The sequence below is a fragment of the Gobius niger genome (assembly GCF_951799975.1).
Source record: "Gobius niger genome assembly, chromosome: 8".
In the NCBI taxonomy this organism is placed as follows: Eukaryota; Metazoa; Chordata; class Actinopteri; order Gobiiformes; family Gobiidae; genus Gobius; species Gobius niger.
The window spans coordinates 4,035,412-4,048,251 of NC_136859.1; the positions used below are offsets into that span (position 1 = coordinate 4,035,412).

The following is a 12,840-nucleotide window of genomic DNA, read 5'->3' on the forward strand; positions in this document are numbered from 1 at the left end:
AACCAGGTCTAAACCAGGTCTAAAGGAGTAAACCACTAACTCAGTGCAAAAACAGGAACTAAACCATGTCTAAACCATGTCTAAACCATGTCTAAACCATGTCTAAACCATGTCTAAACCATGTCTAAACCAGGTCTAAACCAGGTCTAAACCAGGTCTAAACCAGGTCTAAACCAGGTCTAAACCAGGTCTAAACCAGGTCTAAAGGAGTAAACCACTAGATCAGGGCAAAAACAGGAACTAAACCAGGTCTAAACCAGGTCTAAACCAGGTCTAAACCAGGTCTAAACCAGGTCTAAACCAGGTCTAAAGGAGTAAACCACTAGATCAGGGCAAAAACAGGAACTAAACCAGGTCTAAACCAGGTCTAAACCAGGTCTAAACCAGGGCTAAACCAGGGCTAAACCAGGGCTAAACAAGGTCTCAACAAGGTCTAAACCAGGTCTATAGGAGTAAACCACTAACAGCGCAAAAACAGGAACTAAACCAGGGCTAAACCAGGTCTAAACCAGGTCTAAACCATGTCTAAACCAGGGCTAAACCAGGTCTAAACCAGGGCTAAACCAGGTCTAAACCAGGTCTAAACCAGGGCTAAACCAGTTCTAAACCAAGTCTAAATTGGGACCAGTTCATCATAGAGAGGTCACTTAATATAGTTTTACTTTTTACCCAAATTAAAAATATAGTGGAGTAGAAAGTACAGATACAGGCTCTAAAATGTAGTGAAGTAAAGGCAAAAAGTATCCATCATAGAATGTACTTAAGTAAAGTCAAAGTACCCATAATATGTACTTTTTACTTGTACTTTGTTGCTTTCCACCAGTGACAGAATGTTATGTAAAAGTGACAGAAATGTGTGACGAGAAGGAGCAAGTGAAAACTGACAAAACAACAAAAACATGACAAAAAGTGATGAAAATGTGGCACAAAGCAAAACATCAGTTTAGATCAGTTTTGTAGGTCTTGGCTTTAAATGGGGCGTTACACTGTAGGGCTGGAACTAACGATTATTTTGGTAATCGATGACTCTACTGATTATTCTATTTTTACTATAATCAGTTAATCACTTAGCTATGAAAGGTGTATGAAAAATCCATTTTTTAAAACATTTTACCACAAAAAATGTGTTTGATGGAGTAAACTTAAAGTGAATGTTTGTAAGAAGCTCTTTGCGCTAATTCTGATTCTGATTGGATGAGACACAGACCGATATTTATGAAATTTGCAATGTACAAAACACTACAGACCTTTGTTAGAGGATAAGATTAAATCGATTTATCAGACTGGGTCAGGCTGTAGAGTCGTACTATCTCTGTCGTAGCCTTGACTGTGAGGCTCAGGCTCCACTCGCCTGTGTGTCAGTCTGACGCTCTGAGAGGGTCATTTTCCCTTTTCTGTGGAAGCTCAGACAGACTTGAATGGTAGGACCAGTGCAATGTCTCAAGTTCATGTCTCCAGGTCCCTCACCGATGGTAAATAAACTTCCTTGTATAAGACATCCAGACTGCTGCCTATTCTTTATCTATCCTCTCGAACACCATTGTTAATTCTCTAACAACCTTTTAAAACAAAGTGGTTTTTCATCAAAAATACAAAATAGTCCTGCAATTTTTGCTCTATTTGAGACTGTGTTTAGCAGAAAACGGTTAAAGAGGGGGTATTATGCTTTTTTCAATCACATAGCACCAGTCTATATCACACTACAATTATGACCAAACCTTCTGTTGGTCTGTGAATGCAGTAAATTAGAATAACTGCCATATATAAAATTGCTCTCTCAAAATGGCTGTAGTGAATGTCTTGAAATAGGCCTCTGTCTCTTTAAGAACCTCTGACCCTTCCCGACACGCCCCCTCCACACGCTGTCTGTGGCATCAGTGGGGAGGGGGTTCTGCTGAGGAGCAGTGGTTGGTTACTCGGCTGGTGACGAAAGCTCGGAGGCGTCTCCAGGAGGTGGGGGCGTTCCTAGGAGGACTCAGGCAAACCTATCCCTAAAATGGCTGCCATCAGAGTTATTACAGATTACTCAAAAATACGTGAATGTGCCAAGGCAACACTTCAGGCATGTTTTTAATGAGGGAATGAAATAATAACATGATGTAAAGCTTGAAAAAGTCAATTTTGCATAATACCCCCCCTTTAAGCAATTACATCGATTCGTTGTTTCAGCCATATTACACTGGCCTATAAGCTGCAAGTTCCAGTCGAGAAGCGTTCAGATTTAGGTAAAGCTGAACTGCAGAAAATGTGCTCGGTTAAGGCAAGAGGTTAAAGGAACAGGCCACCATTTTTCCATACTGAGATATGTTCTTACCTGAGCTTAGACGAGTTGATCCGTACCTGTCTGGTCTTTGTCCCCGGGGAAGAGCTTGGTCGCTTCTAACTTCACCCCGTTTGGAGCCATAGGAATACATGGGGAGAGGCCAAATGCTAACAAACCACTGTCAAAAAAAGAAATATTATTATTGACTAAAAACGAATTATTAAGTTAAATCAGGTCTGTACAGCATAACTGATTCTCAAATGAATTAGGGCAGTAATGGAGATTTAAAAAAAAAAACATTGCTCAGGAAGTGAATGTCCAGTAGTTGGTTTGGAATAAAGAGAGATGTAAATAGAGAATTTAGATTTCGAGTAATGGTGATTAATCAGGAACACCTTCTGACTATTCAGAGAGTTGTCTGATTGAGTTTCCACACCGTCTTCTCTCGTGTTCCCAGGTTTCAGCCGCCTCTCGCTGAAATGTTCGGTGCTGTGGTGGTGGGTCTGGGAATAGCCGGATCGGTGAGAATCCGAGACATGTTGGCTCCTCTTCCCGGCAGCGCGGCTGAAAAACTCCTCGTCAAAGGATTCATATCAAGGTAAAAGTGAAGTATCACAGAATATCAGCCAATACAAAGACATCCCTGTAACACAAAGGGACTAAACAGGTCGCAGTTTTCATGTGAGCCTAAAGAGTCGTTTTAACTGGACGTTTGGATGTTGACCTGTGTGTGGTCTGTGCAGGAGGGCTCTGGGGCCGCAGCAGGGCGTGCAGCAGGTCTCTGTGGAGGACGCTCTGAGCCGAGACGACATCAACGTGGCCTTCATTTGCACCGAGAACGAGTCGCACGAGGAAAATGTCCGGTAAAAAAACATCCCTGCACTTTTAAAAACTGTATCACATTTCATGCAGAAGCTCATGAAATATTCCTGTTTAAATATTTGTGTAAACGTAGCATTTGGCAGAGGTGGTAAGAACATTTACTTCAGTTGTAACTCAGTAATATTTTTGTAGACTCTGTAGATAACAATTCTTTGTACTCCATTTCTATAAAGGCTCCAAAGTAAAAAGTGAAACTTTGTTTTAATGTGTTCTGTTACGTGTGATGCCCCATTTAAAACATTGACTTGTTACAGGAAGAAGGTTTGCGTTGCCGCACAGGTGGTGAAATTGAGCATATTTTTTACATTTTTGTAGCCGCAAAGTTATCACAGCACTTAATTATAACGATTTGAACTTTGAATACTTTTAAGGAGAAGTAAGTTAGAATTAACTTTTACTTACCAGATACCAGTAGTATCTGTACTTTAGGAAAGTAATGAGATGGAGTATTTGACCATGTGGTGCGCGGTGAGTGCCTCAAAGCTAGAAGTCCACGAGTTCTCCCTGTGTCTGGTCAATCCAAACATGCACAATAAGCAAAATCTTAAAACGGCCGATCAGGGTTGCCAGGTCTCCAGAGTCAAACTAAAAATATCAAAAAACGGCCAAAACCTGCAGACATACAGCCCATGTGCTCCTGCGATGATGAGAAACACACCTTTCCTCCTCTCATTGACAAGGCGGCATTTTGATATTGAAATTGTGATTTTGATCAAGAAATGAGATACAAATTGGCCATTTTTACAGTGAAAACAGCAAGGCCAAAAAAAATGTTTTTTTTACCCACGGCAAGGCTTAAAAAAGTTAAACTCTGGGTCTGGCAACCCTGTGGCTGATCAAACTTAGCTCACAATCTGGAGATGAGTCCCAGGCGCTCTCACATGTTTTATTTGCTAATGTTTATTCTACACCGGGGTCTCCAACAGGCGGCCAAATCCGGCCTGCGAGATGATTCAATACAGCCCCTGACTTGTAGAGCACAAATTCCAGAGAATGCAAAAAAAAAAAGTATGTCTCTAGACCATTCCTGTGCAGAGTTATGAATTTGTAAAGAAATAACCAGAACCAGCTCACTCCAGCCACTAGGGGGCAGCCTAAAGAAAGAAAGGAAAGAATTCCACACGTGTCCAGCAGAGGGCACTGACATAATAGGAGATTAGGATATAAACAACACATTATAGCCACGTGGTAAATGGACCCTCTGCCCCTCAATAGTATTTTCCCAGTTAAAACTTATTTTACTGGAGCTTTTGTTTATGGACCCCGGCGATGCACTCCCGATATATTTTGGCCCCCAGCGAAATGTACATGGAGACCCCTGGTTTAGTGTCTTGGGATTTCCTATTCCTTTCCTAACATACATTGTTCGTAACGTTGTCTTTCCTGTGCAGCAAAAACTGACACTTTTCCTGTGAGAGGAAGGACATCAGGTTTAAAAATCTGCCAAGTCAGCTTTTCCCAGGGCTTGACGTTAACAGTTTCTTTGCTTTTCTGGAATCTTTGTGACACAGCATTAACTTCAAAGATTTGCTCAGAGGGATTTTGGATATTGTTTAGTTTTGAGATAAGCTAGAAATGCTACATTTCTCCTTGGTTTTTGGGTTCAAAGCTCAGTAAATCAGGCAGGAATTGGATATTGAAAAATCCCAGTGAAGAAAAAGATCTTTTCAAACAGCACGACTTTGATGGTCACACTTGGCAAATCACTTAAGTTTAGGTTGTTAAATATTAGTCTCTAATGTCGATGATCCTGGTTCCCTCTGTTTAAAAAGCCTCAGCAGACGTCACATATAATCATGATTTTCCGAACCTAAATGGCTGATCTCATAGATATAGTATTTCCAAAGTTGTGCAGACCTTGTGTTTTTAATCCTGTGATGTTTCTTTGTGTCCATTGTGTCGTCTTCAAAACTTTTATCAAAATGGCCGAACACATAAAGTCCATCTGGCCAAAATGGCTAGTGAGGCTAAAAGACTTGTAAAACGTTTCTTGTTCTTGTTTCCTGAAGGCAGTTCATTGAGGCTGGGAAGCACGTCTGTGTGGAGTATCCCATGACCCTGAGCTACAAAGCGGCTGTGGACCTTTGGGTTTTGGCTGAAGAAAAAGGTGAAGCTTATTATGTTACACCCGCCATGTGTCACTAAAGCCTTCTCAATCACACACGTGTAATTTAAGACCCTGCAGGTGAATCGGGAATTAAATTAGAGACATCAATCTGGAACCTTTGCTGGAGATTACTCACATAAATATGAGGAGGAGAAATACTGCACTTTGTCTTTAATTTAGAAAATGCTTTCATCAAATATCCGGCATTTTGTGCATGAATATGCCTAAAACAGCCGACATGTTTGGTAACAAAATCTACATAATGGATAGAGCCAGGTTTACATTTAAGATCTGTTACAAAGATCATTTAATTTTGGGATCACATTCACTTTTGTAAACAAAACAAAAAAAACATATTGCCATGTTTTTTGAGATTCAAAACTCAACAATCAATCAAGGAATCACATATTGAAAATCCTTATAACAAAGCTTCAACATATGGTTAATAATGTTAATAATAATATTATTAAGTACAAAACTGGATCATTTGGAATCAGTAGGTTTTACTAAAGTGCATTGAGTTGCTTTGTGTGCGAAATGCCCGATATAAATAAACATGCCTTTTCCATTTCTGAGAAAATGTCCTTTAAATGTACAATTTCCAATGTGACTTCATGGAGATTAGGCATTTTATTTATTTCCAGGTGAAAGTTTATGTGTTAAAGCATTGGTTCTCAACCTTTTGGAGCCGCGACCCCCATTATAACTGTTAAAGGGGGCTGTGACCCCCGCCCGGGTCACACTGTGAGAAATCGGAACATTAGCCTACATAATTCTTTAAAAACAAAGAAAAAACAAATGGCTAAAATAAAATTCAGCAAATTGTGAACATATAATGGCACACACATGCCACAATAAAATATCATAATACACACTAAAAAAGTATGTATATTTTATCTACATGATCTGGCGACCCCCCCAAATTTGTCTTGCGACCCCCTTGGGGGTCCCGACCCCCAGGTTGAGAACCACTGTGTTAAAGGAATAGGCCGCCGTTTTTCCACACTGAGATATGTTCTTACCTGAGCTTAGACGAGTTCATTTGTACCTGTCTGGTCTTCACATGTGTCCTCAGTCACGTAAACACAGCACAGACGGTGTTAGCATTTAGCATCTCCTCCTCTATAGCTCCAAAACAGGTCAAGATAGAAGCTACTAAGCTCCTCCACGTTTTCCCTATTTAAATATAGTTACATGAAGTGTTACATGATAAAGTATAATTACACAAAATTAAACAATGTGGATTTTCTAAGCGGATAAAAAGGGGAACTATATTGTAAGGCGTAATAATACCAGGAGTACTTCGACATCTGCACAGTAAAGTGAAGATATTACTGTGCGGATGAACTCGTCTAAGCTCAGGTAAGTACATATCCCAGTATGTAAAAACGGTGGCCTGTTCCTTTAAGATGAAACCTGAAATATGAGTTTTGCTGCAGTGTCTCTGAGAAACAAGTAAAGGGCTGAAAATGTGTGTGTTAGGGTTTGTGTATAATCAAGAAAGTCAGTGCAGATGCGTCATTAGAGCATGTTCTAAAATGTAATGTTTTTACAGGAATAATCCTCCACGAAGAGCACATCGAGCTGTTCACGGCGGATTTCAAATGGCTGAAGGAGAAAGTGCAGGGACAGAATCTACAGGAGGGAACTCTGCATTTCACTGGTGAGAACACACCGCATCTGTTTTTTTTGTGAAGCCCCGTGAGGCATCCCCTGTGTGAGAATGAATTATACATGTTTTTCGCTCCCTGGTTTGCGTCACAGGTGGGAGTTTGAAGCCGCGGTTCGGGTTCCTGGCCTTCAGTGGCATCGCGAGGCTGACGTGGTTCGTGGATCTGTTCGGGGAGCTCACTGTGAGCAGCGCGGCGTTCGAGGAAAATCCCGGCAACAGCTACAGCAAGATGACGGCCAAGCTGCTGACGGCGGACAACAGGTGAGCGCGGAGCCGGGGCAAAGTGATGACGTCACAAGTTACATGCCTCTATTACAATTCACTCCTGCTGTTTCTACTGTGACTGTTCTTATGCTCTGAGTGTCGGCTGTATTAATGTTCCCAGGGGGTGGGCCTGTGTTCTACCACTAGATGGCCCCCCATGACCACTTTTTGTGTGTTTGTGTAAGGTTTAAAGGAGGAGGTTCTTTTGCTGCAATGTCTCCATAGAAACCATTTTATCACTTTGTTGCCACTTGAATTTGTGCAGATGTTCATGATTAAAGGTGCATTATGAAAGTTTATATTAGTGAGTACTTGACCTTTCAGTGACCCACATGCTTGGATGGTTAGCTTGGTACCTTTACTTTCCATCCCGATGGCCTGTAGACATAAAACTGATCCTGAAGCATCATAGGAACCACTGCGATGGAAAGCAAAGGCAATAAGCTCATCACCCGTACAGCTGCAGAGTCACTGAAAGGTCAAATACGCTCTAAGTTGCGTAATGCCCTTTTAAAGGTGCATTATGCAACTTTTTATGTGAAAAAAGGAACCTATTACCCCCGCCTTAACTGAGTGCATTCTCTCCTGTTCAGCTTTATTGGCCAGTGTTGTGCCTCATTTGAAAGCTAAGACCTGCGAAACTCATCTACAGATGAAACGTGTAAAATTAGAATATCGTTAAAGGCTCATTCATTTCTGTAATTCATTTTAATGTGAAGGTAATATTATGATATAGATGCAAAGTGAGATACGCGTGGCTAAGCCTGTCACGATAATGATTATATCGACTTATCGTTCAATAAATAACAGATAAACTATTCATTTTTAGGCTCAATATTTATCATCTGTGCATTTATTAGCATTTGCCCTTATTTTTATTGTTAAACTTTGATTTCTAACAGAAGCAAACTGCGTTTCATTATATTTCATATTTATTGCAGCTTGTCTGGTATTGTAGGATATGATGATGCACTTTTAGAACAAAGGTTTACTGTTATTTTTATGCCTGAGAGTCGACAGTATCGAGTATCGTTAGGGTCAATAATATCGTTTATCGCGATACTTTCCTGCCTCGATATATCGAACTTCAAATTTGTTATCGTGACAGGCCTATGTGTGGCCTTTATTTGTTATAATTTGGATTATTATGGCTTTGTCATGAGTCTATATCATATGTTAGTTTCACATTTTAAGTTAAATTACAGAAATAAATGAACTTTTTAAAGATATTCTAATTTTCCGAGTTTCATATCTATAAATCTATAAATCTATAAATGGATGTTTTTCCTTGTGTTGTCGTCACATTTTGGACATTTTTTCTATACATTTTTAATTGGGTTTTCACTAGGGCTGCAACTAACGATTATTTTGGTAATCGATTAATCTACCGATTATTTTTACGATTAATCGATTAATCGTTTGGCTGTGAAAGGTGCATGGAAATTGTATTTTTTTTTTTTTTTATCACATAAAGCTAAAGTGACGCTGCTTGAGGACATGTTGATGGAGGCTCTTTGTGCTAATTCTGCTTTCTGATTGGACGAGACAAAGACAGATATTTATGAATTTTACAATGTACAAAACACTGCAGACACTAACTTTAAAAACAAAGTAGGTTTTCATCCAAAATACATCATTTTCATGTCTTTTTTGCTCTATTTTAGTCTGTGTTTACTAGAAAACGATTAATCGATTACTGAAATAGTTGACAACTATTTTAGTAATCTGTTAGTTGTCGATTAATCGATTAGTTGTTTCAGCCATAGTTTTCACCATATTTTTGCCGCATGTTCATCTCTTTTTGTCACTTTTTTGTCACATAATTGTCACTTTTTTTTAAGATAAGATAATCCTTTATTGATCTCACAACGGAGAAATTCACTGGTTACATTCGGCTCTCAATAAGATCACTCAGGGTGTGCAAAATAGAATGTGAAAATAGATAAATAGTAAAAAGAGGGATCTTATGTACAATGAGCAAAAGCAAAAATCTTAAGGGGCAGAAATATAAACAATGAGAGAAAGTTTTGCAGTTTTGATCATTCTCTGTTGGCCGGAACGTCTGCAAAATAATAAAAAAAAGTATTTATGCTTTAAAAATTACAGTGTGAACCTGACCATTGCTCCGACAAATCCTCTTTCTCTTTCCCAGACCCCTCACGTGGATCGAGGAGCGCGGGCCGGGCCTTCCCAGAGCCAAGAACATCAACTTCAGATTCGACTCGTTCACGCTGACCGAGGTTCCCCCTCCGGCCAGCAGGGGCGCCGTGGGGCTGTTCATGCAGGATTTGGTGAATTTCGGGGCTAAACTCTCGGGACAGGTGCCGCCGGAGGAGATGCAGAGAGAGAAGCGAAGGATCCTGCACTGTTTAAGCCTGGCCCAAAGAATACAAGACCTCTGCCAGCAATAAGCCACTTTAGTCTCTTTTGCTCTTTATTTGATTTTGCTCAGCTGGTGTTTTTGGTGAAACGCTCTACGCCCATTACCTTTTTACATTTTGGGTTTTGCCTCGGGGCGAGAATAGCCACAGAAAGCGTGAATGTATATGGTAAATTTATTAAGTGACTGTGTGCCTACTAAACCAGCGCTTACATGTGTTAAAGTCCATCATGTTGTTTTGTTTTTTTACATTTAAAGTGCATATGACACATTTGACACACAAACAATGGGTGTGTTTAAGATGAGGCGAGGCAAAGCGTGTTACTTTTCTCCGCCTCGCTCGGCCGACGGAGCTACAAAGGCCAAAGGGATGATCACGTGATTGGTTCTGAATTGTGTTTTAAAGGAGAACGTGACGCTCCTGCTTCCTCTTTTCTCATCAGAGATCTACTGTGATCTGCAGAAATACATATTTGACAGAAAGTGCCAGGGATGTGTTCAACATATAATCTATATTTACAGGGGCTAGATGCAAGTTGGCCATTATATACTCACTACTGCCACCTCAGGTCTTTCGTGTAACTGCAGCTTCTATATTAAGCTCCTGCATGAGCTTAATATAGAAGCTTCAAAATGAATAAACTTTCTGAGTGACAGTGCAGGATTTTAGAGGCAGTTGTGGTGAACAGTTCTGGGCTCATTCTACAGATTAGGACATGGCTGGAACATGTAGAGAGAGGAAAATACCAAATTTTAACATTTTTAAACTCTGTATAGCCATTCATTGTGAACACATACGGAATTGTGTTTTAAACAAAAATAATTGTTGACATTAAATTTTCTAAATGGCCGCCTGTCTTTACAGTTTTAACATTTGCTCAGTGAGCTTCACGATGTCGTCACAGAAACGGCTTGGATTCTCAAACAAAACTCTCTCAGAAGACGACCTGATGAGGCTCATGGAGAAAATGCCAAGAATTCAGGGCGGCCATTTTGAAGAATTTAGAATATAAAACATATTTGGAGTTATTTCACTGGTTTTTGTTTCCTTCATAATTCCATGTGTTCATTCATAGTTTAACGCCTTCAAGGAGAATCATAGCGTGTTAATAATGTTGAAAATAAAGAAAAGCCAAGACATAAAAAGTGTGTCCAAACTTCCTGTCAGCAGCTTAAAAATTGTAATAATAATAACACTTCTATGATAATTCCTTCTAAATAAGTCATATTTGCAAAAGCATTAGAACCAGTCACATGCACTTTAAGTTTGAAGGGATGGTGTTCATTTATTTATTTATACTTTATTCATTTTCATAGAAGGGAATAAAAATGGCAAGTTCCATTTTTCTCTGTGAAACACTGACATTTGGACGGGACGATGCAAGTTAATGACCACATGTTTTTACTAAAAGTAGAGGTTTTCCTGCAAAATCAAGTATTCAAATTGAATCCATTTAAGAAAGTGTCAAAACATGAAAATTGCTCCTGAATTCCGCTCTGAACAGAAACATCTTCATTGTTTTGAATGTGGTATTTGACAGAATATCTGCGCAGCGCCACCTACTGTTCATAGAGTCGGCTTCATTGGGCTTTTAAAATGAAGAAAAGAAAAGACTAATTTACCTTTTATTTTGGAGCCTTCATATAAATGTAGTGGAGCAGAAAGTCATGTTTATCTTTCAAATGTAAAAGAAAGTTCAGATCCTCAATTCCGATTCAAACTGAGTCCGACGTGCACAGCTTAATTGTTACAAAAGACCAATGTTTAGCTGTGAAAGTTCAACGTCGTTTATTGAAATTATATCCTATTTAAACCATATGGAACAAAACAGTTTACAAAAGACTTTCATTCATTCATAGATCTGAGCCTGGGCTGTTTGAATATTGAAATGTAACAAGAAGTAATAAGGTCTTAAGGTAATTTTTTGTATTTTTTTTGTAAACACGAAGTTTACAGTTTACTTACAGTAAATAAAGTTTGGTTTGTTCAAAAGGCCTTGTGAGAAGTGTTATTTTTTGTTTTTTTTACCTTTCGAACAAAAGTGCTTGAGTGGATGTTACTCAAATACCCAGTTCATGTTGATTTGGATAAAGCTAAACTCAGCTCAACTGAACATGCCGTGAATAATGTGGTGTAAAAGTGAAACCAGCGATATCGGCAGATCAGAGGCAGGAATGATGGGGAGGTGTTGATCAGATTGGAAAGTCAGTGAAAGGTCAATGATACTGCGACATGTGATGACTTAAGGGGAATTTACAACCGATTAGAATTGAATACAGGCCAAAAGATTACTTTTTCTAGGTATATTAGTAGTAAACTTCACAATCATACAGTTAATGGAAGCTCAAAGGGAGGAGACTGAAGCCAGAAGTTTTTATAAGCTTGTTTATAAATGACATTTACATTTCATGAAGTTACAGTTAGACATGACTTTTACATTTACATCAGATAAACAATCCTTCCTGAGTATTCTGTGTCAGAAACACAACTATATATGTGTACATGTGAGTTTTTTATCCTAATGTAGTTACAATTGTCAACATACATAAATAAACATACATAAATATCCTTCTTGTCATCAATGAACATTTCATATTATATAGGCACATTGGACATCATATTCTGTCATCTTGCCTTGTTGTCATTTCAACCTGAAAAGACTCACAGAAACGGAATGACGGTATGAGTGTTTTATTAACGAACATGAATCATTGTTGGGGCTCAGACTGAATGAACGACATGGAATGCATGGCTTTGACGAATGATAGCCATGATCTTCCCCAGAGCCTGGACCCTGGTGGTGGTGGAAGAGACCTGGGTTGGCCACTTGATGAGCGGAGCCGAGGAGGAGCCAGGTGGAGGAAGGGGTGGAGGAGGGTCGTAGCACGGCTGGCAAACTGCTGAGTGATTGACCAGGGAGCTTAAAAAGGTGATCCTGAGCGATGAACAGCTGAGCAGCTGCGGTGATTGGCTGTTGTGAAGGTGCGGCTTGAGCGGGGTCCGTGATTGGATGATTGGAGTGCGCTGCTGGTGATGAGGCGATGAATGAAAGCAGCTGGTAGGTCTTCCAGGTTGAATTTGCGCACAAGCTTCATTACTATCCACTATTATAATGACACGCCCTAATTGAACACCCTATCTAGTGAGGTGCGTTAAAAAGCCAGAGTGTATAGTAGCCTGTTGAGTGTGGGTGAAAGCCCTCAATCAACAAGCCCCCCGGAATCTGTTCTTTAAAACTAGAAGTAAATAAATGTATCAAAAAGATAGAAAA

The 12,840-nt window shown here is 39.6% G+C and overlaps 1 protein-coding gene across 1 annotated transcript; it reads left to right on the forward strand.

Moving 5' to 3' along the window:
* The first annotated feature begins 2,707 nt into the window (after window positions 1-2,707).
* On the forward strand, window positions 2,708-9,815 carry blvra (biliverdin reductase A). The gene is made up of 6 exons (XM_079561049.1): window positions 2,708-2,861; window positions 3,007-3,126; window positions 5,155-5,252; window positions 6,808-6,915; window positions 7,017-7,185; window positions 9,341-9,815. Exons 1-6 carry the CDS (start codon window positions 2,743-2,745, stop codon window positions 9,597-9,599), a joined length of 873 nt encoding a protein of 290 aa, XP_079417175.1. The 5' UTR covers window positions 2,708-2,742; the 3' UTR covers window positions 9,600-9,815.
* The last annotated feature ends 3,025 nt before the right edge of the window (window positions 9,816-12,840 follow it).